The sequence below is a fragment of the Dasypus novemcinctus genome, chromosome 27 (assembly GCF_030445035.2).
Source record: "Dasypus novemcinctus isolate mDasNov1 chromosome 27, mDasNov1.1.hap2, whole genome shotgun sequence".
NCBI classification, from domain to species: domain Eukaryota; kingdom Metazoa; phylum Chordata; class Mammalia; order Cingulata; family Dasypodidae; genus Dasypus; species Dasypus novemcinctus.
The window spans coordinates 30,661,253-30,686,986 of NC_080699.1; the positions used below are offsets into that span (position 1 = coordinate 30,661,253).

The following is a 25,734-nucleotide window of genomic DNA, read 5'->3' on the forward strand; positions in this document are numbered from 1 at the left end:
AAAGAATTCTATTTCGGCTTTTTAGTTACCCGTTTTCAGCTTGACCTGCACAGTATAAGCACAAATAACACAGGCAGTATTTTAGTTGCAGAATGGAACATTGCTTTTACTAGAACTTTAGATGCAATTGACAATTTGGGAAAGATAATGGCTTTTTGCTTGATTTATTTAATGCTGTAAACCTAGGTGAGTCCTTTATCTACATGAACTTCACTTCACTGAGCAATATGGTTGGATAAGTAACACATGCAGGAGTCAATTCAGTGAAATCTATTCCAGATTCTGATTTAATTGGAATCACTCATTTATTCTTAATTATCCTCATTATAACATTTCTTTAGATCTTACATTTGTTGAATCTATCTTGTGTTTTGTGCATGCTTTGCTTTTTGCAGCATGGTATTTCCAGAAGATATCCGTATTAGCTCAAGTTTTGTATTACAACTTTATTTCATGTCAAATTTTTCATTTATATATCTACAATGAAAGCCATAGAGTCACCATAAACAAGTGACTTGAGTCTTTAAATTTCACTTTCTTTGTCTATAATGGGAATAATAAGCTAGTACTGCCTAAGGTTGCTGGGGAAAATAAGTCAGATAATATTTATGAAGTGACTGGAAAGTGATGGAAAGTATTTAATAGTAACATCCTCATCCAATCATTCCTATCTAAATGCTCATAAGCATGTTTTTTAAATATATACTCCTAGTTTCAAATCATATCTTTTGTATCTCTTTCTTTTGAAAATAGAACAGTATCCTGGGCCAGGAACTAATCAGTTTCATTCTAAGCTCACAACCCATGCAAATATTCTTTATGTGTTGGTCTTGATTGTCTCTGAGAGATGATAGAAGGCTCTTAAAATATCAGGTTGAAGGTGAATGAAAAATATACCAACACAATATTTCTACAATCATCATGCAAAATTGCCATACTGCAGCTTGGGTCCTACAGAATATGCACTCCAAGGGTCATGGATCACATCAAGTTACTATAAAGTACTTAGGATATGGTGGCCATTCCATAACTGTCTTTGGAAGGAATGAATTTTGGATTTAGTGTTCTGTACTGTTGTACTCTCCTAATAACAAAACACTCAACCTTCTTGCATATGGGGATCAAATTTAGTGATATTTTAGTGTTAAGTATCCAGTTATATTCTAGAGAGAGTATTTCTGTATTTTTGAAGTGGTGCTATTTGGTACTCAACTAAAGGGGAATCCAGCCTGGATGAAAGGTCAATACACTATTGTCAATGCTTTACATGACCTTTCCTCACTTTAATTGTTGTGAGCAATTTCCCTGATATGACAAAGTGATAAAGATGGGAGAACAGACATGAGTAACTAAAAGAACAGATATAAGACGAAACCGGAAAGGACCTTACATAGAAACAGAGAGGGCGTGTCTCATAAGTTTGATCACCTATTTATTATATGCCTAACTGTGGACAAATATTCAATCTCTATGATACACAATTATCTAATATGTGAAATTTTAATACTAGTATTTATGCTGCAAAAGAGTTGAAAGGTGTATAAATTAGGTATGGATAGTGCTGAGAAAAGTCAAAGTTTTCAGACCAGTTACTGCAGTGTTCAGAGACTAGGTAATACTAATCCCCAATCCTATAACATAGAACAAAAACAGGGATGGTTGAATTCAATATTTATTCACATGTATCACATATCCCAGATTACTGGGATCCCAGCCTCTTCTACAGACCAAAAGAATTGTAGATATCTAAATGATAAGACTTGCATTTCTTTCATATTTCATTCTGTGGTGGGACAGTGAACACCTACATTAAATTTCCTTCTTCTCGTCCTATATAAAATTTTCAGAGAAAATTTATGAAGTCATAATGACTGAGTTCATCATTGCTGGGCTGACACAATGTCCTGACTTCCAGCTGCCCCTCTTCCACCTCTTCCTAGGAATCTATGTGGCCACAGTAGTGGAAAACTTGGGCATGATCACACTGATTGTCCTTAGTACTCTCCTGAACAGCCCGGTACTATTTCCATGCAGCTTATCCTTCATTGTTCTCTGCTATTCCACCACCATTACACCCAAAATGCTGGTGCATTTTGTGTCAGAATGGAATATTATCTCCTATGCAGCATGTATGACTCAACTCTACTTCTTCGTTCTTTTTATTGTTCCAGAATGCCACATGTTGGCTGTAATGGCATATGGCAGTTATGCACCTTCTTAGTCCATTGCCTTATAATGTCACCATGTCTTATCAGGTCTACTCCTGGATGGTAGTTAGGGTGTACATAATGGACTTGATTGGTGCCACACTCATACATCCTACATGTTAAGGTATGTTTCTGTAAGGTTGATAATAAAACATTACTTCTGGGATCCTTTTCCACTACTGGCTCTCTCCTGCTCCAACATTTATTTCAATGAGGTGGTAATTTGGTGCTTCAGTGCATTTAATATATTTGGCCATCTCTTGCCATCCTTGGGTCCTATAGCTTTATCACTGACAGTATCCTGCAAATCAACTACACTGAGGGTAGGTCCAAAGCATTCAAGATGTACAGCTCCCACATCTCAGCTGTCACTGTTTTCTTTGGGTCTGCAGTGTTCATGGACCTGCAGCCATCATCTATCAGCTCCATGGATCAAGGGAAAGGGTCTTCTCTGTTTTATACCATTATTGTGCCAAGGCTTGATCCCCCTGATCTACAGTGGAATAAGGATGTCATAGTTGCCTTAAGTAAGATGTTTGAACAAAGAAAGTTCCTATGAGAGAGCATTTTATTTTAGCAAAAAGTTATAATTTCTGAAGAAAGTTCAGCAAGGAAAGAGTCGAGCCTGGTATATACACAAGTAATGAGATTATTGCCAGTACTTGATTACTCAGAAGATGCTAAGTTAAGGCTGGATTCATAGTGTCAGTCTGATGGAAGGCTCTATCATTCCTTGGATGCCCCATAATCTACCCATAGTAACCTGTATTTCCTTAAACCATTGTTTTAAAATCTTTAAAGAATTTTGTGCGGATAATTATACTTTATAGGAATATAGCACTTTGTTAGACAAGACTTATTGATCATAATTTATGCATCAAATCCATCCAATCATATCCTTTGATTTTATCAATACTAAGAGTACCTGCTCTTGTTTAAAATTGTACCGAGAAACACCTCTGAAAAAGTGATCTCTAAAAGAAATAATTTTTAACCATGTGAAATTTATTAAATTCAATCCCTAATGCTTACTGATTACATAGAATTATGTTAAAGAATATGAAGGGATATGGTGGGTGATAAGACATAGGTTCTATCCACAGGAGAAAAGACTGTTGTGGTAGAGATTGGTAATGTTAACCATGTATTTTTTGTAATTCAACATTTCTTTATGCAACCTTCTTTCATCCATAGGAAAGAATGTTTAATTTCCTGAGAATACTGTTCTCATTATTACCTTTCTTTGAAAGAGCTCTTACTTTTTCACTCACATTATAAAAACTCAGATTCAGAAGTGAACTTTTTTGACTGTGCATTTTCCTTTTGGAGCAATAAAAAGGTTCTAAAACTGACAGCACAGCTCTGAAGAAAATGAGAGCCACTGAGTGTTCACACTGAATGGATTGCACAAAGCGTGGGAATGTATAGCACATGGAATCCAGTGGTGGATGATGGACTGTGGTTAAAAGGACAAGCATGAGAATGTTCCCTCGTGAACAAAAACCAATATATAATACTAATATAGGGTGTTAATAAATGGGTGGTTCAGGGGAAAATAGACCAAATGTAAGACTTGAGCTATAGTTAGTAGTAATATTATGATGCCCTTTCATAGTTTGTAACTAATGTTTCACAAAAATGTAAGGTGTTGGTGGTGAGGAGATCTATGGGAAACTTACATGATGGTATGCATGTTTGTTTTGTAAATTCGCATATTTTGCTATCTATAGCAGTTTGATAAAGTTCAGGAATTCCAAAAATAGATATTGGATTATGTTTATAAAGTTGTCTGTACCTGGCATGATTAAATTATGATTAGGGCTTTGATTGGGCCCTGTCAGTATGGTGTTGAGTCCCCATCCCCAAAGGACATGGCAGATAGAGGACATGGCAAAGGGCAGAGTTGGAGTTTTGGAGTTGGAGTTTTTAATGTTGGATCTTGATAATGGAGTTTTAGGCTGGAGCCTAGGAAGTGAACACACAAAAGAGGAACACAGAGAAATACTGACAGTTCCTTAGACAAAGCCATTTACCTGATAGTCTGCAGCTGGCCTTGTGGAGAGAGGCAATGCCTAGAGTGCTTCAGAGTCTAACACTGACCTTGTGGAGAAAACAGAGGAGCTGAGTAGAGAGAGAACTGAACCCCAGGAAGAGAAGGATCCAGGAAGCCTGAACCCTGGCATACATCGGCAGCCATACTGCACCAACCTGTGGCAAAAGACTGGTGAGGAAAGTAACTTATGCTTTATGGCCTGGTAAATGTAAGCTTCTACCCCCAAAAAATATCCTTTGTAAAAACCAACTGATTTCTGGTATTTTGCATCAGTAACCCTTTGGTTAAGTAATACACTATACAATTATTGTTTACATATGTTCATTTATGAATGATATGCTTCAATAAAATTTTATTGAAAAAATTGAAGAAAACTCCTATGAGTCATTTATTCACAAGGGGAAGTTAAGGTTGGAAAATTGTTTTCTGATCAATGACAACCTTCCTACCCAAAGACTCACTGGATTTTGGGAAATAAATGGCAGAAATATTTTGCAAACACTAAGTAGCTGCTGGAAACTGCAAAACAAATGTGTGAATTCCTTTTGCTATTTAGTAGATTGGTAGTGTAAATAGAAAAGATTGCTCATACTTGGATATTAGCTTAGGAAGATAACTTCCCTTCACATCCTTTTTCCTAATTACGCTCTCATGGGTGTTCTTGAGAACAGCATTAGAAAACTTGCTATTTTTCCTGAGAAGTAATAGTTTTCATTAATCAATATCAGCAGCTCTTGGTGGCAACTCCCAGTGTTTCCCCCTGTCAGTTGCTGAGTTCACACACCTTGTCTTGGTGGGTGCAGTGCCTGGATATCCTTCATCATCTCTCCTTGGAATAGCCCCTCTGAGTGAAGTCCATATGCTGCATTCAGCTCACAATAGGTTGGCTTGAAGGGAAGGCAATGCAGAAATAAAGGTAGAGACACAAGAGGGGAGACAAACCTGGGACCGGGAGACACACAGCTTCTGGAAATGAGAGCCTCAACCCTAGTTTTTTCACCGCATCTTTGGGAAACTACCAAGCAGCTGTTTGCTGTCTGAACTGCAACATCATTTACAATAACAGGAAACAACTGCAACATCTAACAACTGCTACATTTAACAGGTGTAACGTTTACAATAACAAACAGGTAAGCCAGTTTCCCACAACATCCATATATTTCTCTTTCTATTTCTATTTCAATATTATGATGACTTTTAGGTGGCAGCTTATGATTGTGTTTTTCTGATGCTTCTAAACTTCAGTCTCCAAGGAAATTGCATTAGGGAGACAAGTATGGTCATCTTCAAGTAACACTATACCCTTGACTATTCAATGCCTTTATGTTGTGCCCAGGGCACAGGAATACTGACTCCTCTCTGATCCAATATGAACCTTTACATCAGGTTGAAGTGTATATTTAAAATCATCTGACTGGCCTCACATGCATAAAACTGCGCTTATTTTGTCATCAGCTTGCCATCAGATATGAGACATTAACACTTCCTTGAGATATCAGTCTTTAACTTACACCATAAAATCCAAAGCTGTAATGAGAAGGTGAGGTTATTCTCCTTCTTGAAAACTAGAAAAAATTTCCTTCTTGGCTTTCTATGTACTAAGCGGTCCTTATCTCCATACCCTATTTTTTTTTAATCCTACCAAAAATATCAATATTTGTGCATGTTTTTGTCTATCCATGTATGTGCATATGTGTATGTGATCCACATATAAGAATATTTTATATGTAGCCCATTTGCTTATCTGCACACATTATATACCAATATGCATTTGTGTTGCTTGGATATGTTTAATAAGGGCAATGTGTGTGTATTTTTTATTTTATTAATCTATGTATGAAAAAAACATCATATAGAAACTTTTTTCATATTAATTTCTGAGGTAGGAATAACTGTTTTCAGAATTCCATGTGTTTCTAAACATTTGTTTACATATTCAAACTTTTTGAAAGTGTTAAGTATAAAAGCATCTAAACATCTTTAGTGATTCTGACTACTGATGGAAAATATTCTATTAAAATTGTAAAGGTATTAAATAGATTCCAAAATAGAAACAAATCTCCACCACAAAAAGAGAGATAAAGAAGATTGAAGAGACCTATTACATGTGAGAAAAAAGGTACAAAATGCATAGTATTTATCAAGTACCATTACAGGGTGAGTCATGTAATAATAGGAAAAAGCATGATATAAAACCGTATATTTATTCTAACACTAACTACTATGATGAATCTGGATAATGTTCTCATATTGAGTTTGTCTTTCATTCCCTCTCATAAAGTTTAATATTCAAAAGAATAAAAAACAGTTTCCCACTTAAAACCGGCAATTTTTTTGGATCACCACTGTATCACTGATACCGACTTTAGGCAGAATCAGCTTTTACCTTCTATATAAGTTAAGAGTAGCTTTGGATATGAATCGAACACACACATACACACACAGGTGATTCATGGAATCATGGCTCATCAAGGACATTAGTTTCCTTTTATGCTCTGCTGGCTACAACATGTAGCTTTTCTCTTGTGCTCTCAAATAATGGCTCCAGATCTATCCTTTATCTTTACAACCCAACCAGCAGAAAGGAAGATGTGGAAGGAATAGGAAATGTTCCTTCACTTGAAGAACACTACTGGATATGGCAGGCCATATTCTATATGACCATGTGGCAAACTAAGATTCGGAATATCTTCTGATCTTGAGGAAGGAAAGAAGAATGAATGTTAGGGATAACTAGTAGTATCTACCTAGCATACCTTAAAAAATTTGTATACAGTCACAGACAACTCTGTGTTGTTCTCTCACATGTTTGACATTTGGATTAAGCATTGTAAATAAGAAGAATAATAGGGTTAAATGTGATTAAAATATAATGCATAATGCATAAGTAAAATGAATTGATATATTTATAACTGTTCAGATCTACTATAAAGGTGTCTACCATGCTAGATGGGGTAGCTCATATAATACCTCAACAATTCTGAGCTCATTCCAATGACTTGTCTTCATTCAAGCTACTGTCCTATCCTCCTCTTGACTCTAACCTGCTTTTCTGAATTTTACATATCTTTGAAAAGACAAGTATCTATTGTTTCATGTATTTTCTTACCACTTCAGGTTATTACCAGACACATTTCTGATTTAACCCAGAAACTATAATAATAAAGTCCTTTCTGGCATTGTTTACTGTTAATGAATGCTGGTGATAATTATACCTACCAAAATTGTCAAATTCTTAAGAACAGAAATTGGATCTAGCATTGTAACAGATGTTTTGGTCTAGGGTTTTATATTTGTTGATAAGCAAAACTTTCTAAAGAGTTTATGAATTATTCTATTACAAAATTTCTATATTTTTCATGACAGTTGGCAAAATCAACTTAAAAATAAACATTTTAAAGCTCTGCATCTTGCAATAAAATATTGAAAGTAAATTGTAATCATTCTCTCAAAATGATATAACATTCAATAAATATTTTGAATAAAAATTTTCATATGCCCTGAACCTCAACAGACTTCAACTCCTACACTCTGATTTATTGGACTTACCCCACTCAGCTAACATGGAGTTGAAGAATGTCAACCACCACACCATGGACCTAGAGTGCCTACAACTGAAAGCAGGAGGATTGCATCCAGTACCCATGTGGAATCTAAGCCCCCTCTTGACATAGATGTGCAATGGACACAACCAATCCAATGTCCACAGAGAAAATGTGGCATTGGTGTGGGAAAGGTGGCCATGGTGGCTGCTGGGTGCGGGGAATGGGAGGAAGAGGTGAGATGGGGAGGCGTTTTCGGGACTTGGAGTTGTCCTGGGTGCTTCATGGACAATTACAAGACATTGTAGATCCCCCCAGGAGCCATTGGATGGAACGTGGGAGAGTGTGGGCTATGATGTGGACCATTAACTATGAGGTGCAGTGATGCCCAGAGATGTATTTACCAAATGCAATGGATGTGTCATGACGATGGGAGAGAGTGTTGCTGTGGGGGGAGTGGGGGGTGGGGGTGGTGGGGTTGAATGGGACTTCATATTTTTTGAATGTAATATTTTTAAAAAATGAATAAAAAATAAAAAATAAAAAAAATAAAAATGATTAACAACAACAAAAAAAATTTTCATATGTATTTTATATCAAGTAATATAATTCAGTCTTTATAGGTGTATCATTCAGAGTTCTTCAGAGGTCTATAGCTATTTATGTGTGTATCTTTTCTATATGTACCTATGAATACACACAAACACATTCGGGTATATCTGTTAAGAGATTTATTGGTAAGTATGATCTATGTAGGGCAGGTGGACAGGCCGAATTTCTTCATTTCTGAGAAACCTCAGATTGGATGAGGCCCACGCACATTATTGAGGGTAATCTCCTTTGCTCAAGTAAACCAATTATAGATGTGAATTATATCTACAAAATACTTTCACAGCAATATCTGGACCATGTTTGATCGAACAACGGGGCATTATACACTAGCTAAGTTGACAATTAAAATTAGCCATCCCTTAGAGAAATAAAATAATCTATTAATGCATATGTTTCCTCTATAATTCAGTTTTGTTTGTGTTAGGAAGAAAAAAAGCATGGATTAGCTGTCATCGTTAGGTTTCTTAGGAACTCTTTATTGAAATATTTGTCATATTATTTTATTCAGTCCCCAAATTAAAATTTTCTAAGCAATACTATGAGTATATCCTATGCAAATAAAGATAATAAAGATCAATTAAAATTAAATACTGAAATCTTACATAGTAGGTTGTTTTCCTAGGTCTTCTATTTTTTTCCTGTTGAAATTGATGTTTTAAGATAGTTAGTCTATGTCATCAAAATTTTCTGAAACTCTTTGGAGTTTGTGTTTCTGTGTGATGGAGTTGGACTCAGATGTGATCTTTGTCCATAAGCCTCTCCTGTTACTTTTACCGGAACTGTAGTTGTTGTTGGGGTTTAATGTATACCCAGGGGACCTGAATCTCTGTACTAACCATGTGATAGCCAGGCCCTGAGCCTCAAAAGACTTGCAGTTCCTACACCATGGTTTATTGGACTTACCCTACTCAGCTAACATGGAGGTGAAGAAGGTCAACCACCATACCAGGGAGCCAAGAGTGCCTACAACAGAAAGCAGAATTGCATCCAGCAATTCTTGATATAGATGTGGAGTGGACGCAACCATTCTAAGGTCCACGGGATGGAGGAATAGAGTATGGATTAGAGTGGACTTACTGATATTCTATTCATGAACTATTGTGATTAGTAATCAAAGAAAATGTGGCATTGGTGTGGAGAAAGTGGCCATGGTGGCTGCCGGGGGTAGGGAGTGGGAGGAAGAGATGTGATGTGGGGGCATTTTTGGGGGTTGGGGCTGTCCTGGGTGGTGCTTCAGGAGAGTTACCAGACATTGTATGTCCTCCCATGGCCCCCTGGGTGGCCTGTGGGAGAGTGTGGGCTATGGTGTGGACTGTTGACCATAAGGTGTAGTGGTGCTCAGAGATGTATTCACCAAATGCAGTGAATGCGTCACGGTGATGGAGGAGGTTGTTGTTATGGGGGTAGGAGTGTGGTGAGGGAGGTGGGGGATATATGGGGACCTCATTTTTTTTTAATGTAACATTAAAAAAACAAATAAAGACCAAAAAATACAGAAAAAAATGTCCTAAAACTTTGAATTTTTAAATGACTTAACAGGAAATCCACTGGAGCCCTAACAATATGGCACATCCTTGTTTCCCTCCAATAATCTAACAAGAGCAATAACTCCTACCTATGTGAAACTAGTAATTACTTGACAGTAGGGACACCTTAATTACATCTTTTCCCATGAGTTGTTACCTGTGGGATAAGATTCTAGTGGGAGGCCATTATGATTTTTTTTTTCTAATAAGATACTTAGTATTTATACTTGGAGTATAAAATATTTATGCCAGATCAACCAATCATTGCAATGGGCAGGATGGCCCTCGCATGGACATCATCTGAGATCAGGCCCTGTACTCAGAATAATTACCAAAGGAGAATATACACTATGACTCCATCAGCACCAAGCACTCCCTCAGAACTGCAAGGTTAGTTTTCAATTACCCCCCAGCATCTTCAGAACCATCTCCCCTCTAGGACCGTGGAGGAGAACACTACAAAGCACTGAGCTCTCTAGGAAGAAGGATGATGACTCAGTCTCAGTTTTTGACTCATAAATACTTAAAAGTCCTCTGTGCTAGGCCCCCTATCAGAGCAAATGGGCATGCAAATTGTTATTTATATATCCCCCCGTCCTCTAATATTCACTCTCTCTAATGATTACAGGTTTTCATATCTTCCTGTACCCCCTAAAATCAAGATAAACACTTTTCTGTTTGATCATTTCAACTCAGGCATAGAGATGTTGTTGTTCTCTTATATTAAGTTTATGCTAACTTATCTCTAAACTACTTTTAAAATTTTCATTTTACACATATATATTGAGGATTGCTATATGGTAAGTGTAGTGGTAAATGTGAATGTCAGAAAGAAATTCAGGGATGCATAGACATAACAATTGGTTTTAAATTTATTTGAAGACCATGGAGAATAGTAATGATTTTAAGAGGTAAATATGCTTTTAAATAATTCTGCATCTCTCCTTCTTGTACATAATAACATAGAGAAAGAAGCGTGGTAAATATCCTGAGAAAATAAATTATGGTCATATATATGGGACTGAAAATTGTGGGTAAATGAAATGTATTTTAGAGAGAAATTCAAGAGGTTACAAGTATACGGCATTACTAACATTTATTCGGGTCTTACTAAGAGCCAGGGACTATGCTAAACACCTTGTAGGCAAGATTCATTTAGTGTCATAACACCTCCAAGAGATAGATAGTAACAGTTCAATTTTTAAGATGCTTGGAGATTGGAGTAATAGTCCAAGTCAAGCAACAGATATGTGGTTGAGCTGAGATTTGAACTCAAGACTGTCTAATGTATTAACCTTGCAATTTGAAACTATAAAAACCTTGAGTCTTCAAATTGGAAGAGAGAGTTAGTTAATGAAGATGATTTATCAAATGTCCCATCCAGTGTTTGTGTACTTGAATAAATTCTCCTATGTGATTATTCAGGCTGTGCTTGACTTTTTCTAGTTGTGAGTAGTAGGCTGCGCATTAAGGCAATTAGTTTCTGACCATCAGAATTTTCCTTGCTGTGAAACAAAATATGTTTCCCCATAGTTTCCAGCTTGTAGTCATAGTTCAGTCTTTTGGAGACATACAAAACGGTTCTAAAACCTCTTAAATACAGCAACATTTTAAACATTTCAAAATAGCGTGTACTATGTGGATTTATATTTGCTAGTCAAATATACCCAGTTATTTCAGCTATTTTTAGATAACAAGATTTCTAGATCCCTAAATTGCCAAGTTTCTCAGTATTTCATATACAGTATTGCATCGCCAAAGAGCATACTAATCCAGCTGATCCTTGAGGATTAAGAAGGACTATGAATTTCAATGTTGTAGATTCTATTTCTTTTCTTTGCAACTAAATATACTAGTATTGAACTTAGACTAAAATTGCTCATTGCCTTTTCTATGGTCTAGTAATACACATATTAGCTTCTGTCAACCACAAGTAAAATACATGATTATAAAACCTGAGCAGTATGAAAGACGCTTATGGTTTGTCACCAAAGAACCCGTCTCGTTTCGGGAACCATAGTAGTCTTCAGACCTCCACTGCTTTCAGCCATGAAGTTCTATTAAGGAAGACCAATCATAGCCTGTTGTTACCCTGGGCACAGAAGAAGAATACATGACCTAAATTTAGGTCTTTATATTACTTTCCTGGGGTTATTCAAATTAGAAACAAGGAAGGCTGTTCCTCACCGTGGGTGGAACTGTTGAGATATAAGCATAAGAACGGCCAAGAAGTTTTCTTCCAGCCTTGCTGAATAGAAGCTCTGCATAAAGGAAACTGGAACCATGAAGTTTCATGATGGAAAGGTACTGGCAGCTGTCTGTCCACTCAGCTAATTTGGGTTGGGATTTTAGTAAAGAAAATAACTCAAACTAATATCACTAGTTTTCAGAGATTTAAGAACTCTCTTTATTAATTGCAGAACTCATTCACTACCCTTAATATTCTGGGTCAAATGAAAATTTAATCATTATGCCTTTTAACATGCATGGCATTAATAATAAATGTGAAATATGAAGATAAAAACAAGTACCCTTAGAATAACACTTAGTAACCTTCCTTCTACCTGTCTTAAAAATTCCTAAATTGTTGTTTTCTATTAAAAAGTTATGATATGCTTGACTATAATGTCCTTGAAGTCTAAAATTCCTACTCCAGAAAACCAGAATAAATGGTTTTTTTGAGTAGCTGGAGAAGTTCAAGAATACTCTGCAATATGAATCAGTTGTGAGGATGGATAAAGTAATTATCTCCACAGAATTACAATTTTCCCCATCCACACAAACACAAACATTTGTGCACACACTCGAACATATACCCACACACAGGTAAGAGTGCATTTATTTTCTCTTTTTTGACTTAGAACCTGCCAAGAGGATAAGGGACCCTGGAAATCATTCCCTGGCCTTGCTGGGCTGACACAACAACCTGACCTCCAACTGCCCCTCTTCCTCCTCTTCCTAGGAAGCTATGCGGTCACAGTGGTGGGGAACCTGGGCATGATCACACTGATTGGGCTAAGTTCTCCCCTGTTCACCGCCATGTACTATTTCCTCAGCAGCTTGTTCTTCGTTTTTCTCTGCCATTCCTCTGTGGTTACCCCCAACATGCTGGTAAACTTTGAAACAGAGAAGAACACCATCTCCTACTCTGGATGCAAGGCTGAGCTCGATTTCTTTCTGGTTATTACTATTGCAGAGTGTCACATGTAGGCTGCAATGTATGTGACCACAATGTTGCCATCTGTAGCCCCTTGCTTTATAACGTCATCATGTCCTATCATATTTGCTTCTGGCTTATAATGGGAGTATATGTTCTGGGCTTCATTGGTTCTACAATTCATACAGGTTTAATGTTGAGACTCTTTTTCTGCAAGACCAGTGTGGTTAACCATTATTTTTGTGATCTCTTTCTACTCTGGGAGTTATCCTGCTCAAGCATCTACATCAATGAGTTACTGGTTCTGTGCTTGAATGCATTTAACATCCTGACTCCTGCCCTAGCCATCCTTGCATCCTACGTCTTCATCATTGCCAGCATCCTCAGGATCTGCTCCACTGAAGGGAGGGCCAAGGCCTTCAACACATGCAGTTCCCACATATCGGCTGTTGCTGTTTTCTTTGGGTCTGCAGTGTTCATGTACCTGCAGCCATCATCGGTCAGCTCTATAGAGCAGGGGAAAGTGTCCTCTGTGTTTTATACTATTATTGTTCCCATGCTGCATCCTCTCATTTACAGTCTGTGAAATAAGGATGTCAAATATTCCCTGAAGAAAATGCTGGGCATATAGCATGTTCATGAATAGAATCAATGTGATGATATCATATTAGAAACTGGTTTTCACTCCGTTAAGATATGTAATTTATTAGATTAATTCTTCAAGTTTGTCTATTCAGCAATACTTCCATTCCCATATAATCCCTCTCCAAAGTTCCCTTCTAGGCCTCCTTGCCCCTCAAACCTATATTGCAGTGATACTATATGGAAGGGAATTCCCTGGAAGTCTTTGGAACTTCCACAATTACCACCAGTCAGATAAGCACTGTGAGTGGATTAAATTTTTTTAAAAAGACACTGCTAAGGACCAAAGGATCCCTAATTTTATTTTAAATAATGATATAAGCAGCAAAGGACCAACTATGATGATGATGATGATGATGATGATGATGATGATGATGATGATGATGGTGATGATAGTAGCATATATTATCAAGATTTTATGAATGATAAGCAATACCAAGCACTTTAAAATGTCATATTTGGTGGCAGACTTGGCCCAGTGGTTACGGCGTCCGTCTACGACATGGGAGGTCCACGGTTCAAACCCCCAGCCTCCTTGACCCATGTGAAGCTGGCCCATGCACAGTGCTGATGTGTGCATGGAGTGCCCTGCCACGCTGGGGTGTCCCCCGCCTAGGGGAGCCACATGTGCTAGGAGTGCACCCCATAAGGAGAGCCACCCAGCGCGAAAGAAATTGCAACCTGCTCAGGAATCTTGCCTGACACACGGAGAGCTGACACAAGAATGCAACAAAAAGAAACACAGATGCCCGTGACGCTGACAACAACAGAAGCAGACAAAGAAGACGCAGCAAATAGACACAGAGAACAGACAACCAGGGTGGGTGGGGGAAGGGGAGAGAAATAAATAAATAAATCTTCTTTAAAAAATGTCATATTTATAGTATTCCTGCAAGGCAAGTACTAGTATTAATACCATTTTAAATATGAAAAAACTGAAGCTTAGAGAGTTTACACATTGTGCCCAAAGTCTCAAATGTAATAAGCTGATTGAACTTGGAAACAAACCCAAGAAGTTGGGTTCCAGGTCTCACAATTTTACTCACAGTGTTCTATGACCCCAGGTAACTGTGGTAGGTCTAAAGACTCCTAAACAGTTCTATCTACACACTAAGTATTCCATACATTGCCCTGTTGCTCTCCTCTGAATATCTTCCATGCAATTCTTACTTTTGATTTTGACAGGGTGCAAATAACTAAAATCCTTCAAAGCTGTGCCAATAAAAGCAAAACGAGCAGGACTAGGATATTATTCATTATTGACACTCAAATTGTAACACATGATAGCAACTACTTGTATAAGATCAGACCATGCAAGATTGTCTTATACATATACCAGACATGATGTGGTTACTTATGTGTCAAGAGTTCATAAAATCCACGAATTCTACTTATTTTGTTGCTTGCAAGTCTTTATGCTCTTTTGCTCCATACCTTACAGTTTCTCTTTCTTGTCAGTTTCACCATTAAATGTGTCTTCTCTGCCATCATTTTATTACTTTACCATTTCACAGCATTTAACATTTTTAACTGTGATTTTGTGTGACATTTTAAATGCTCAGTTACCTTGTATCTCTCTTCAAATCAAAATATCCTACTCAGATTAATATTATTTTGATGCTGCATGTTATTATTATTGTAATATAACAAATTGTAGTGCTCCCTATGGTTTACCAAATATAGAAAAAACTATAATATTTCTTTAACATATATTACCATACTTGTTTTTCATTTGTTCATTCATTGTGGTGGGTTCTCAAAGAGCCCTTACATTTATTTTTTACTTAATTTTTATCATATAAATAAGGGAAATGGCCAAATTACAAAATATATCTTATGCCTAGAAAATAGTCCAGTGCTCTGTCCAGCAGACCATAATCTTGTATATATATACTATGTCATATGTACAAATAAACTAACAAATGGCAAATGAAAAGAGTGCTATTGTGTATGACCCTGAAGCTTTACCTCACTTAGAAAACACAGTCTAAGTGAAAGACAAGAAATAAGAGGAAAAGGAAGAGGAAGAGAAGAAAGCCTATGTAGAAATACATGTCATATTTGGGTGATAAAACCAAGCTACACACAGCACTCCAGGCAATATAGCGGGAAACAAGGATAAGGAAAGAAAAGACAGCTCATGAAGCACTTCTGTGTTACTTTAAGACTTTGATCTTCATTTTGTAGGGGAAAGAAACTGCTAGGTATTTTTATTAGTTTTAATTTGACAACGAGTTTTGCATGTTAGTAATATCACATTTATTTTGGTGTGGAAGAGGGAGGGAAAGAAAATGAAACTGAATTCAAGGAGGCTAGCCAGTAGTAATTTTATTATTCTAAGAAAACTGTTACATATCAGTGATAGTGAAGCTGGAAAGGAGATTTTCAAGATATTTGAAAAATTCAATTGTTAAGCCTTATGGCTAACTAAAGTATGTGAAGTAGTACAAGAAGGCATGAGGATGAATACAAGTTTATACTTTGGATTAGTTTATGAAAGGATGAATGATGGTAGAATTCTCAGGGCAAAATTGACTAAATCTAGGTAAAAATACATGATAATGCAATGTGTCACAAACATCAAAACATGATATGATTCAAACTCTACCTATCTATATCTATCTATCTGTATTATCCATCTAATCTTATATAAATATATATATATATATATATGTATGTATGTATTTTTTTCTGCTGCATGAGAACATACCCTGACAAATTTCAAGAATGGATTTTATGGGTCTCTGCTTAGTTTGCACTATTCTGTAATCATCCATGGAAAGATTTGTTTATATCTTTCCCATTTCTGACTATTCTACTCTCTTTCTCACTCCCTATATTTAGTTCACTGAAGTAAGAGTCAGTCTTAGTCTGTGCACCTGTGAGATGGCATGCTGGACACAGAGTATATTCTCCCTTAGATATTGCAGAATTCTGTAGCTACTACAATTCCTAAATTTAAAGAATCTTTTTTATCTCTTAGCATGAAAAAATTTGCTCAAATCTGAAAGAATTTTTGTGGAAGGAGGTAAACACGAGACCTACTAATGCTTTTATTTACAAAGAGTGGTCATAGACCAGCAGCTTTGGTCAAACATGAGAATTTGATAAACACGTATAATCTCAACTCCCAAAACAGACCGATAAAAGAGAATTTGCATTTGTAAAAAAGATCCCTAGTGGTTCCTGTACACATTAAAGTTTGAGAGGTATTTTCTACCTTTAAAAAATATGAATATCTGGCCTCAGAACCAAATTTTGTTTTAATTGATATGTGGCACAGCCTGGGATTTTTGAAAACTCCCTTGAAGGTTTTAATTAGATAGTCAGAATTGAGAAAAACTGGTATTGCCCTAACAATCTCCTTTGAAAAGAATTGAATGTAATTTATTTAACCCTACTTTATAAGAGATTCCAAGACATGACTTTGAATTTACCTTGATTCAGTTTTAATCAAAGATTTTTCCAATTATTCCTGTTTTGTATGAAACAAAAGTGAAAAAGTAAATATGAGAAATGAGAAGAAACATAGATTCCCAATCATAAAATATCCTTTTAAATTATCAAATTAACAAGCAGATGTTAGATCATTAAGAACGCCACAAAAAGTTATAAGTACATCAATATTCTAAATTCTTACTCAAATATAAATTTTGAACCAAATATAATTTATATTTGAACCAAAAATATATATTGAACCAAAAATATTTTACTTATTTACATGTAAAATTAAACATATTTTATACAAGGCAATACATTGTTATGATGATTTAAATATTTCTAGCTCAAGTCTCAGCAGGTTATAATTTGTCAAAACGTGACTTGGGGCTGTAAAAGCTGCTAATCACAATGGGAGCTGAGAATCAGCTAAGAGTTTTTAAGAAATTTGGGATCTCAAACCCCACTGAGCCCTGCTGAATTAGAATCTACATTTTAACAAAATCCCCATGTGATCATCATCCCTATGCACAAATCCTTACCACTAATTGACAAGTGTAGTGTTGTCAGGGAATCCCACGTCTAGGAAAAAGTAAAAGAATTTGAGAAATTCCCAGTGAAACTATAACTTTTCTCAAGAGCTTGTTTCTCTGAGAATTGGAAGTCCTTAGAGAGTATTTGTCTTCATTTATTTGATGTTTGGCATGTAAACCAGGTACAAACCTTCAAAGCCCAGCTATCAGAATGACTGAAATTGAGGGTTTTTATTACCCTGAAGCTGGAGAGAAAGAAACTGAACATTTCCAATTTGAGATGCTGACCTGTGAGGCAGATCAGCTTCAGAGGGGCTCTGAGACCTGCGACTGTGCCTTTCCTCTCAGCACTAAGGACAGCAGAACGCTGGGGAGCTAAGACAGCTGACACCAGCATCGGCACCATTTTCCTTTTACATATAAAATTGTCTATTGACGTTTCCAGGAAGAAGATAGGTGAGTGTGCTCATTCCACACTTACGCTTGAAACTATTAGGGTGTCAGTAATTCAGTTAAACATCTCTCCTGATTTATTAATTCATGTATGCGTTTGTTTATTCACTCTCTATTTATTTACTCATAATGCAATTTTTAAGTACCTATGATGTATCATATGTACATCTATATCAATACAGTAGATATTTAATATTCATGGCAAAATTTACTATGGGATCTAAAACAATGAACGCCATTAATCATTAATGTTGTTTTGAACATTTTCATGTTATTTTATAATTGCAGTTTATCTCATGTATAATATTTTCACATGAAATATATTAATAATTTTAATTTAAATGTTCTTCTGCTATATTTTGCTACTACTATTTTAAGCACACATTTTGGAAATGTGGCAGCTAACAATTTTCTATAATCTGCAGTTGCTTTGAGACTTTGTAATTCACAATTGATGTTTTTGGCCCTATATGTTTTATTATCTTATGTTAAATTCATTATATCTTCTAAGGCATTGCATATCTAGGGGCACCTTAAAGTTAGAAGTACAAATAATAATAAATTAATCATGTCAATAACTTCATTGCATCAAAGAGAAACTCTGCAATAATGCAACACCATGAAATGTTAACATGCATAACTCATCAACCCATAGAAACGTTAGTGGATTTAATAATGCCATTTAAAATATTGAAGCCCATCTAAAAATTTATCAACTCTTTTAATGATTAAAAAAATCTCAAAGCAAACTTTTTCCTGGTGCTACCACTGAACTCAAGATAAATAAATTTAAAGATGCCTTCATAATGTTCTAAAGTTATTTAGAGATGCTCATTCTAGGATATCTTCAGAATCATGAGCGAATTCTACTCCAATAGACGAGAAACTTTAGCAATAAGGGAGTGACAGAACACTATTTTCTATTTTTTATAAAAACCCAATCTTTCAAATATAATTACTTTTATTTATACACAACTTTAAGTTAAATGATAATCAACAAAATAGTAAGTATGTGAAAACTGCCAAACCCAAAGATTAAGATTATCTTTGATACATCATAGCAATCAGCATGAGTGCTGTGCTAGTAAAATCTTGGAGAAAACACAGTACTAAAAGAGAATTACATTTTGGCTTTTTAGTTTTCCTATTTCAGCTGTGACTTGCACAATATAAGTACAAATATCACAGGCAGTTGTTTTAGTGGCAGAATGGAACTTTTACAAGAACGTTAGATGCAATCGGCAATTTGTGAAGGGTAGTCTTTTTGCCTGATTGATTTAATGCTGTAAACCTAGTTCGGTTCTTTATCCAAATGCCCTTCCTTTCATGGAGCAATCTGAGCATGGAAAAGTAAAAAAATGCAGGATTCAACTCACTGGGTTCTATTCTAGATTCTGGTCTAATTGGAATCACTCAATTATTCTTAACTATGATCATTATAACAATTCTTCAGCTCTTATATTTTTTGAATCTAGTTTGTGTTTCATGCATGCTTTGCTCTTAGTAGCATGGTATTTCCAGAAGTTATCAGTATTAGCTTAGGCGTTTTATTACAACTTTATTTCATGTCAAATTTTTCATTTCCGCGTCTATATAAAAAAGCCATAGAGTCACCATAAGCTAGTCATTTGAGTGTCTGAATTTCAGTTTCTTCATCTATAAAATGGTAATAATAAGCTTGTATTACCTAAGGTTGCTGGGAAAAATAAGTCAGATAATATTTATGAAGGGACTGGAAGTTGATGGTAAGTGTTGAATAGTAACATCCTCTTCTAATCATTCCTATCTAAATGCTCATACCCATGTTTTGTTCATATACCTCAAGCTTTAAATTACATATTTTGGATCTCTACTTATCATAATATCCCTGGCCAGGAACTCATCAATTTCCTTCTAAACTCACGACACACACGTTCTTTCTGTGTTAGTATTGATTGTCCCTAAGAGATGAGAGAGGGCTCTTAAGACATATGGTTTGAAGTTGAGTGAAAAACACTCCAAGACTATACACACAAAATTCCAATGATGCAGGTGTCATGCAAAACTGCTATATTGAAGCTTGGGTCCTCCAGAATATGCACCCAAGCATCATGGACCACATCAGGTTATTTAAAGAACTGTTTAGGACATGGTGGGCATTTCATAAATGTTTTTGGAAGGAATGAGTTTTGGATTTAGTACACTGTTGTATTCCCTAATAATGAAATACTTGGCTTTCTTTCATATGGGGATCAACTTGAGTGATACATTTGATGTTAAAATCCAGTTATTTTCCAGAGACAGTATTTCTGTATTTTTGAAGTGGTGTTATTTGGTTCTCAACTAAAGGGGACTCCAGCCTGGATCAGTGATCAATACACTATTATCAATGCTCTCCATGAGCCTTTTCCTCATATTGCAAGCAATTTCTCTATTACAAAGTGATAAATATAGAACAGACATGAGTAGCTAAAAAAAGAGATGGAAGGTGAAGGTTAAAGGACCTTACCTAGAGACAGACAGGCCTTGTTACATAAGTGTGATCATTTATTTATTATATGCTCAACTATGGCCAAATATTCAATCTCTATGGTACCCAGTTATCTAATATGTAAAAATCTAACTCTAATATTTATGCTCAAGAGATGAAAGCATTATAAATTAGGTCTGTGCAGTGCTGAGAACAATCAATTAAAGTTTTCAGGCTAGTTCTTTCAGGATTCAGAGAACAGGTAATACTAATCCCCTCTCCTATAATATAGAACAAAAACATTGATCGTTCTAATCAACCTTAATTCACATATCCCAGATTATTGCGATTCCAGCATCTTTGACAGGCAAGGAGAATTGTAGATATCTAAATGATAAGACTTGCATTTCTTTCAACTTTGTTGTATGGTGGAATACTGAGCACCGACATTACATTTCCCTCTTCTCTTCCTACATAAAATTCCCAGAGAAAAATGACAGCAGGAAATCATTCCATGGTGACTGAGTTTATTCTCGCTGGGCTGACAAAACGTCCTGAACTCCAGCTGCCCCTCTTCCTCCTCTTCCTAGGAATCTATGTGGTCACAGTGGTGGGGAACCTGGGCATGATCACACTGATTGGGCTCAGTTCTTCCCTGCACACCCCCATGTACTATTTCCTCAGCAGCTTGTCCTTCATTGATCTCTGCTATTCTACTGTCATTACCCCCAAAATGCTGGTGCATTTTGTGTCAGAGAAGAATATCATCTCCTATGCAGCATGTATGACTCAACTCTACTTCTTTGTTCTTTTTATTATTGCAGAATGTCACATGTTGGCTGTAATGGCATATGACCGTTATGCTGCCATCTGTAGTCCATTGCTTTATAATGTTACCATTTCTTATCAGGTCTGCTCCTGGATGGTATTTGGGGTGTATGTAATGGGTTTGATTGGTGCCACAGCTCACACAACCTGCATGTTAAGAGTGTATTTCTGTAAGGCTGATATAATAAACCATTACTTCTGTGATCCTTTTCCCCTAATGGCTCTCTCCTGCTCCAGCACTTTTATCAATGAAGTGGTAATTTGGTGCTTCAGTGCATTTAATATCTTTGTCCCAATTCTTGTCATCCTTGGATCCTATGTCTTTATCATTGCCAGTATCCTGCGAATCCGCTCCACTGAGGGCAGGTCCAAAGCCTTCAAGACATGCAGCTCCCACATCTCAGCTGTTGCTGTTTTTTTTGGGTCTTCAGCATTCATGTATCTCCAGCCATCATCTGTCAGCTCAAAGGACCAAGGAAAAGTGTCTTCTGTGTTTTATAGCATTATTGTGCCAATGCTGAACCCCCTGATCTACAGTCTGAGGAATAAGGACGTCAAAGTTGCCCTAAATAAGATGTTTGCAAAAAGAAGTTTTCTATGAAAGACGATATTTTGTTTTAGAAAAAAGTTACAATTTCTGAAGAAAGCTCAGCAAGGGAATAGTCCATAGATAGCAATGTATGTACACAAGTAATGAGAGTATTGCTAGCACTTGATTATTCAGAAGGTGCCAGAAAGGGCTGGATTCATAGTGTCAGTCCCATAGAAGGCTATATCATTTCTTGGGTGTCCTATAGTCTATTCATAGTATTTCATATTACGTCAAACCATTGTCTTAAAATCTTCAAATGCTTTTGTGTTGATGATTATATTTTATAGGCATAGAATATTTTACTTTGTTAGACAAGACTTATCTATCATAATTTATGTATTAAATCTGTCTGGTCAGTATCCCTGGATCTTATCAATACTGTGGGTACCTGGCCTTGTTTAAAATTGTGCTGAGAAACACTTCTGAAAAAATGATCTCAAAAATAAATAATTTTTAACCATATGAAATTTATAAAATTTAATCCCTAATACTTACTAAGTTCATAGAATTATGTTAAGGAATATGAAGGGATAGTGGTTGTTAAGGCATAGTTTTTATCCACAAAGAGATAACACTGTGGTGGAAGAGATTGGTAATGTTAACCAGAACTGAATATATTATGTGTACTTTAATAGTTCTTTATGCAACACTCTTTCATCCATAGGAGAGAAACTTTATTTTCCTGCAAACACTATTCTCATTATTTCCTTTCTCTGAAAGATCTCTCACCTTTCCACTCACATTATAAAATCTCAGATTTAGAAGTGACCTTTTTAGCTATGCATTATAATGGGATATGGGATTTTATCTTCTGGAGTAATGAAAATGTTCTAAAAACACTGATATGATGACAGCACAACTCCATGATGAAAATGAGATCTACTGAGTATACACTATTAATGGTTTGTACAAAGCATGGGACTTTATAACACAGAGAATCCAGTAGTGGATAATGGACTTTGATTAAAATGACAAGTATGAGAATGTTCTTTCATGAATAAAGCAAATTTTTAATACTAATATAGGATGTTAATAATAGGGTGGGTCAGGGGGAAACTACTCCAAATGTAAGATATGGGCCATAGTAGTAATATTTTGAGGATACCCATTTGTAGTTTATAACAAGTGTTTCACAAAAATGCAAGGTGGTGATGGTGGGGAGATATATGGGAAACTTACATGATGATATGCATGTTTGTTTTGTAAATTCACAAATTTTACTATAACCTAATGATCATGTATGAATAATATACTTCAGTAAAATATTATTAAAAAATTGAAGAACACACACTGGGTCATTTATTCACATGGAGAACTAGAAGTTGCAAAATCAATGACAAGTAACCCTCTTACTCAAAGACTCAATGTACATTTTGGGGAAAAAATGGCAGAAATATTTTTCAAACACTAAATAGTTGCTGGGAGCTGCAACTAAGAATGTGTGAATCTCCTTCCCTATTTAATAGAGAGGCAATGTAAATAGAAAGGGTGGCTCACACTTGTATAATAGCTTGGGAAGATGACTTTCAAACAGTAAACTCCATTCTCTACCTATCTCCTAATTAAGATCTCATGGGTGCTCTTGAGAACAGCAACCAGAAGGTTTTCTTTTTTGCCTGAAAATTAATAGTTCTCATTAATAAGTCTCAGCAGCTCTGGGTGGCAACTCCCAGTGTTTTCCCCGTCAGCTGCTGAGCTTACCTATCTTGTCTTGGTGGTAGCAGTGCCTGTATATCTTTCACCATCTCTCCTTGAAATAGCTACTCAGAGTAAAGACTAGGTATTTCAGTTTCGATATTTTAATGACTTCTAGGTGGCAGCTCATGACTGTGTTCTTTCTGATGATTCTGAATTTCAAAGTCTACAAGGAAATTGCATTATTGAGACAAGTATGATCATCTTCATGTAATTAACACTATACCCTTCAGTATTCAATGCCTATATGCTGTGCCCAGGGCACAGGGATACTGACTCTGCCCTGACCCAGCATGAGCCCTTATATCAGGTTGAAGTGTATATTTAAAATCTTTTTAAATCATCTAACACATCTCACATGCATAAAACTGTGCTTGTTATGCCATCAGCTTGCCACTAGACATGAAACATTAACACCCCCTTGAGATATCCTCTTTGACTAACTCCATAAAATTCCAATTTGTAATGAGAAAGTGAAGTTATTCTCCTGCTTCAAAAGTAGAAGTAACTTCCATCTTGGATTTCTATGTACTAAGCAGTCCTTATCTCCATACCCCATTTTTAATCCTACCCAAAATATCAATATTTGTGCATGTTTTTGTCTATCCATGTATGGGTATATGTGCATCTGATCCATATATGTATATAGTTTATATGTAGCCCATTTTCATATGTGTATACATTATGTACCAATATGCATTTGTGTTGCTTGGATATGTTTTATAAGGGTTAAGTGTGTGTATTTTTCACTTTATCACTCCATGTATTGAACAAGCATCATCTAGTAACTTTTTTCACACTGATGGGTGATTGGTAGGAATAACTTCAAGAATTGCATATGTTTCAGAATATTTATTTGTGTATTCAAACTTTTAAAAAATGTTAATAAGTATACAAGTATCTAAACCATCTTTAGTGATTCTGAGTACTGATGGAAAATATACTATTAAAATAGTAAATATATTGGATAGATTCTAAAATAGGAAGAAATCTCCACCACAAAAAGAGAGATAAAGAATCTTGAAGATGGAAATGTATTACATGGGAGAAAAAAAGTAAAAAATGCATAGAATTTATCAAGTACCATTACAGGGGAACGCATGTAATAATAGGAAAAAGCATGATACAATATATTTATTCTAACTCTAGTTGCTATGTTGAATCTGGATAATGTTCTCATATTGAGTTTTTCTTTCATTCCCTCTTACAAAGTTTAACATTCAAAAGAAAAAAAAAAACAGTTCCCTTCTCTTAAAATTGGCATTTTTATGGACCACCAATATGTCATAGGGGCAGACTTTAGGCAGAATCAGATTTTACGTTCTATATAAGTTAGGAATAGTTTTGGCTGTGAATCAAACACACACACATGCAGAAAGTGATTCAGGGATGGAATGGTGGCTATAAAGGACATTAGTTTCTTTTATGCTCTGCTGCTACAACATGTAGCTTTCTCTTGTGGTCTAAAATACTGGCTCCAGATCTATCCATTATCTTCACCTCCCATCCAGCAGAAAGGAAGTTGTGGAAGAAATAGGAAATGTCCCTTCACTTGAAGAGCACTACCTGGACACGCAGGCCTCATTTCTACTTAAATCTCATTAGCAAAGACGTAGTAACATAACAATATCTACTGCAGGGGAGACTGAGAAATGCCATGGCTTTTCTATATGGCCATGTGCCAAACAAGATGCAGGATATCTTCTGATTTTGAGGAAGGAAGGGAGAATGGAGTTAGGGATAACTAGTAGCTACCTACCTAGCATACCTTACAAAATTTGTAAATAGTCACATAGTCACAGACAGCTCTATGTTGTTATCTCAAGTGTTTAACATTTGGACTAAGCATTGTAAATAAGAAGAATAATATGGTTAAATGTGATTAAAATATAATGTATAATGCAGAAGTAAAATGTATTAATATGTTAATAGCTATTAATATCTACTAGAAAGGTGTCTATCATGCTGGATGGGGTAGCTCATAGAATGTCTCAACAATTTTGAACT

The 25,734-nt window shown here is 35.9% G+C and overlaps 2 protein-coding genes and 1 pseudogene across 2 annotated transcripts; all 3 read left to right on the forward strand.

Annotated features, from left to right (window-relative positions):
* Positions 1-1,867: 1,867 nt before the first annotated feature.
* LOC101418594 (olfactory receptor 8G50-like) lies at positions 1,868-2,766 on the forward strand (annotated as a pseudogene).
* Positions 2,767-10,825: 8,059 nt separating this feature from the next.
* On the forward strand, positions 10,826-14,187 carry LOC131276276 (putative olfactory receptor 8G2). Its single transcript, XM_071212286.1, is given in 5 exon segments — positions 10,826-10,851; positions 12,802-13,157; positions 13,160-13,318; positions 13,442-13,620; positions 14,065-14,187. Coding segments are annotated over 5 exon segments (843 nt in total).
* Positions 14,188-21,066: 6,879 nt separating this feature from the next.
* LOC101419041 (olfactory receptor 8G50-like) lies at positions 21,067-22,041 on the forward strand. Its single transcript, XM_004459554.4, has one exon. It carries the CDS (start codon positions 21,106-21,108, stop codon positions 22,039-22,041), a length of 936 nt encoding a protein of 311 aa, XP_004459611.2. The 5' UTR covers positions 21,067-21,105.
* Positions 22,042-25,734: the final 3,693 nt, after the last annotated feature.

Excerpts from the sequence above, each read along its gene's own strand:
- LOC101419041 (XM_004459554.4), top strand. The coding sequence starts at position 21,106 with ATGACAGCAGGAAATCATTCCATGGTGACTGAGTTTATTCTCGCTGGG.